This window comes from Acanthochromis polyacanthus, chromosome 3 (genome assembly GCF_021347895.1).
Source record: "Acanthochromis polyacanthus isolate Apoly-LR-REF ecotype Palm Island chromosome 3, KAUST_Apoly_ChrSc, whole genome shotgun sequence".
NCBI classification, from domain to species: domain Eukaryota; kingdom Metazoa; phylum Chordata; class Actinopteri; family Pomacentridae; genus Acanthochromis; species Acanthochromis polyacanthus.
This window is the reverse complement of record NC_067115.1, coordinates 29,470,735-29,475,859: the sequence shown is the minus strand read 5'-3', so window position 1 is coordinate 29,475,859 and position 5,125 is coordinate 29,470,735. Positions and strand designations below refer to the sequence as shown.

At 37.6% G+C, this 5,125-nt stretch overlaps 1 protein-coding gene across 1 annotated transcript; it reads right to left on the bottom strand.

Moving 5' to 3' along the window:
* Nucleotides 1-204: 204 nt before the first annotated feature.
* On the bottom strand, nucleotides 205-4,829 carry anp32b (acidic (leucine-rich) nuclear phosphoprotein 32 family, member B; the record flags this gene model as incomplete). The annotated part of the gene is made up of 4 exons (XM_051945977.1): nucleotides 205-733; nucleotides 3,070-3,136; nucleotides 3,716-3,840; nucleotides 4,631-4,829. Coding segments are annotated over 4 exons (474 nt in total), but the record flags the coding sequence as incomplete, so codon positions are not given.
* Between the last annotated feature and the right edge of the window lie 296 nt (nucleotides 4,830-5,125).

Sequence of the window (5,125 nt, the reverse complement as noted above, 5' to 3'; positions counted from 1 at the left end):
AAAAAAGGCAAAGCAGGAAGAGAGAAAAAGCGCAAATGTTAACATTTATTTACAAAGTTGTTTTTTTGTCATACAGAAAGTAAAAATGTAGCTACAACCTTGATTTGTGCAACAGGCGGCCACACTAAAAATCATGGCTCGCTGGTTGCACACCTGCTATAGCAATAATTTTATTGGGAAAATAAGGACAGAAAAAAAATTAAAGACAAAAAATGAGAAATAATAAACCCAACACACAAAAAAAATAATTCATCCAACAAAATATTAAAAGCACAGACCCAAAACTAGATACCAGTCCCAAAGTCCTCACACGGGATACATAAAGAGGGATCGACAGTGAAATTGTGGAATGCTGAGTGGTGGCTGCCTGAGAACCTCGGGGGGCCCGTGGGTGGGGTGAGGTGGAGGGTGTTGGGTGGCTCTCAGTTCCATGGTGGGGAGGGGAAAAAAAACAGGGGATGGGGGGGGGGGGCAGCTCCACTCGGCCCACCCATCCGGTACAGTCTTGCCCCATAAAAAGAGCTCAGAGCTGGAAGGGGGTCGGGTGTAGACGTGGATTACAAAGGCGGTGTGAGTTGTAGGAGGGCGGACGTTCGGGTTTGTGGGAGAGGAAGGGTAACTCGGTGGGCTCTCGTATTCAGTTTCAGCTCTTAATCGTCGTCGTCATCGTCGTCGTCGTCGTCATCGTCCTCTGGATCTCGCTTTCTCTTCTGGCCTTTGCAAGCTTCTGCTTCTGTGGGGTTAGATGGGAAATCTGTGTCAGCGCGGCGAGGACAGAAAGCTTCAGAACCTCACTTCTAGCACTTGTTTAGTCCTGAACAGCTTAAATCTCTACTATGCATCCTCTAGAGCAGGGGTGTCAAACATGTGGCCCGCGGGCCAAAACCGGCCCTCCAGAGGGTCCAATCCGGCCCATGGGATGACTTTGTAAAGTGTAAAAATTACAGAGAAGACATTACCTCCAGATTATAAATCTATACATTTTGAATAAATTCCAAATCATGACAAATTGTTTTGATCATAAAATAAAATCCCATATTGTTCATTGGTCTTTTGTCATTTTGTGTCTCATTTTTGTAGCATTTTGTTGTTTTTTTTCTCAAAATTTAAAATAATTTCTAGACCATGACAAGTAGTTTTGATCATAAAACAAAATACTAACTTGCTCATTGTGCTTTTGTGTCTCATTTTTGTAATATTTTGTCTTGATTTTGTTGTTGCTTGTCTCACGTTTTTGTCGTTTTGTGTTTCTGTTTGGTCTCGCTGTGTTTTTTGTGTTATTTGTGTCATTTTGTGCTTTGCTTTATTCATTTTTTTTGTTTCACACTTGTCATTTTTATCTTGTGTCATTTGTCACGTTTGTGTATCATTTTTGTTGCTTAATTTCAAGCTTTTGTCATTATTTGTCTCATCCATTTTTTTGTAACTAACTTTTTTGTCATTCTGTTTCTCGCTTTTGTCGTTCTGTCATTCCTTCTTGTCTTGCTTGTGCTTTTTGTCTTATTTTTGTCATTTTGTGTTTTGCTTTATTCATTGTTTTTGTCAATTTGCGTGTCTAATATTTTGTGCCGTTTTTGCTGTTTTTTGTCTCACGCTTCTGTCATTATTTGCTCATTTTTGCTGTTTGTGCTTTCTTTTTGTCTTGTGTTTTTTCGAGATTTGGTCATTTTGTGTTTTGCTTTTACATTGCTACGTGTATCTTTTTCGAATCTCTTTTGTCATTTGTCTCATTTATGTCGTGTAATTTTTGTCTTGTTTGTGTCATTTGTCTAATTTTTTGTCGCTTGGTAACTTTTTTGTCTAATTTTTGTCTTAGTTTCGTGTCATTTGTCTCATTTTGTCTTGTTTTGTTTGCTTTTTTAAGTAAAATACTATATTGTTCAGTTCCAGATACCTGTGACTAAATGTTTGTTCCTTTGTAGATACTCTGTGATCTGTAGGTTGTTAAGTCTACATGATAATTGAGGCATAATATTGTTGAAATTGAATTTATTTTTCTTAACAAATTTCAGTCAGTTAATTATGTTTCGTAAAAAAATAACTGAACAAAGGAATGATTTGGAGTTGTGGTTATTTATAGGTTATTATGCTGAGATTTTACTGGTCACTTGAGATCAAACTGGGCTGAATGTGGCCCCTGAACTAAAATGACTTTGACACCCCCGCTCTAGAGAGATGTCAGAGTGTTTCTGAATGGTCACTATCATGTTTTGCTGTCCCTACATTGTATAATGTTACATGATTACGAGCTCAAAATAAAACATGTCAGACATGTATCTTCGCTGGTGAAAGATTTCTTTTTTTTTAAGCAGGGCCTGCCCTCTTTGGATGCTCCACACTCAAGCTAGATTTTGTTTTGAAGTGCTGAAGTTAAATTCTCACACCATATTTCACTTGTGACTGATTGTACTTTAAATAAATAATATGAACCGTCAGTGATGGCTCTGAGGAGACCTCAGACACCTGCATAACGTAACTAGAAGCTCCAGCAGGTGTCACACTGCTCATATCATTTATCCTGTAACTTAACATTCATTTTATTTACAATTTGGGAGTACGTAAAAATAAAAATTAAAAACTGAACCCTCTCTCTGCTAGGCCAAGTTTCCTTTCCATGGATACTGAAAACACGGTTTCCACAACTAGATAACAGTAACTGAAATACATCAAACTCCTGACCTTTGCCCACACAAAAAGACACTCTCTGCTGTGTAGAATGGTTTTTGCACTTTCATTTTTCAATTTCACAATGGAAAAATAAGGGCTCATGTTGGTTTATGCAGAGATTTTGGACTTACACCTTAAAGAGTATTTTTTTTTGAAGCTGGTAACTAATTTAAGAGTTCCTTGGAAAAACTATTATATTTCTGTCATGACATTTCAATGGCTTTTTTAAAGAGAAAAATCTGGTCTTCTAGACCAAGATAAAATTGAAAAAGTTCAGCATGTCCCTGAAGTAAGTCAACTTGTACAGAGTCTGCTTCTGTAATGAGATAATAGATTGTGAGCATGTGACTTCTTCTTTCCTTCAAAAATTCTCTGGGTTTTAAAAACATGAAAGACACATACCATCTTCATCTTCATCCTCATCATCATCTTCTTCATCTACTTCTCCGTCCTGGCCGAAATCTTCCTCCTTGAAAAACAAAAATTCATTCAAGTTTAAACAAAATGTATGTATGTATGCGGGCACTATTTCTGATTGGCGGTAGATTTGAAACCAGATAACATAGATCCATCATTCCTTTATTTGCATATAAAATCTGGGGAGTTCCACTAACGTTTCACACATTGTCATGTCTCAGAGCACTTTTCGTTGCAGTGATGGCTTTGTAGAAATACACACTAATGTGCACATAAAAAACAGACCACAAGAACACAGGATATTGTGCAACGTTTTTTTTTTATAAATTTGAGGGACATAGCTATGCAATTTCTGTATTTTAAAATATGTGAAAAAAAAGATTTTCTTTTTTCAGGTTTATTGCACATTTAAGCAATTTATTGTAGGAGTTAAGACATAAATCAAAACATATTATTAAAACTTTTGACATAAGGGTTATATTGATGTAAAGCAAATAAAAACACTCCAAAAAATTACACTGCAGTCTGTAAAAATGTAAGAATGTGTCCTGGCAGACTTGCACAATGCTTGGTCTTAAAGGGTTAACAATCAACCGAGCTTGTTCTATAGTTGTTTGTTTTTTTTTTTTACCTCATCTTCACCGCTGACTTCCTCGTCATCCTCTTCTCCTTCTACCTCCTCTTCGTCTTCCTCGTCGTCCTCTTCTTCATCAAAGTCCTCCTCCTCTCCGTCCTCATCTTCCTCCTCCTCACCCTCTGCAATACAAAAGTGAAAACAATCAGTCAACCAGAAAGGGGAAGCACATGCGGGCCAATAATAGCGATCAATTTCACTTTTACTTTCCGGGACGTGAAAGTGATGGCAGTTATTAGCCTGAGGAACAGTTTCTGAATAAACTATTGTGTACGTATTTTTCATTAAGAAGAAACATGTCATGCAGTGGAACAAACGGGTTTTAATTGGCTTTTGACAGCAATGGAGCTCTATGGACCAGAGAAGGGAAAATCTGGCTTTGGATGCACAGACAAGATTTGATAGTAGCATCGCTACATTGGTAGTTTTGGTCTTTTCATATCAGTAGTTATGTATTTTATGAAATAATACAGCATACCAGCCCTCTTCTCTATATACACTGCCATTCAAAAGTTTGGGTCACCCAGGCAATTTCATGTTTCTATGAAAACTCACACTTTTATTCATGTACTAACATAACTGCACAAAGGTTTTCTAATCATCAATTAGCCTTTCAACACCATAGCTAACACATGGTAGCATTAGAACACAGGAGTGATGGTTGCTGCAAATGTTCCTCTGTACCCCTATGAGATATTCTATTAAAAATCAGCTGCTTTCCAGCTACAATAGTCATTTACCACATTAACAATGTCTAGCTGGATTTCTGATTCATTTAGTGTTATCTTCATTGAAAAAACAGTTTTCTTTCCAAAAATCAGAACATTCCAAAGTGACCCCAAACTTCTGAACAGTAGTGTATAAAGCATGTCTTCACAGTCAAAAACCCCTGAGCCGTTTGAGACTTCATACCTTCGTCTTCATCGTCATCTACGCCGTCTCCGTCCACCTCTCCGTCGGAGTCGGAGGCTTCCCTGTCCTCCATGTCGTAACCGTCCAGGTAGGTGAGCTGAGGCAGCAGCTTGAACACGCTCTCTCTGTAGTCGTTCAGGTTTGTCACTTCACAGTTAAACAAGTCCAAACTCTTCAGGTTGTCCAGCTTTTTTCTTGTGGATCAAATGCAGTTTTAGTACCATGATGAGAAGCTCAACACTGTTCCTGTGTTAATAGTACTAGATAGAAGTGCATAAAATGATGAGATGCACTTGAGACGACAGAGACTTTTGATTTATAATAAGTGGATTAGTACTTTAAGAAATCTTTATGTAGCAAAGATTATGTGGTTCCAAACTATTCTGTTGGAAATGTTTGGTTTGCATGTTGTTTTTCAACCAGGTGATGAACTGTATAGATTTGTAAACCATGCCGTTATCTGGATTAGACGTAAACAGATTCTTACATCTACAT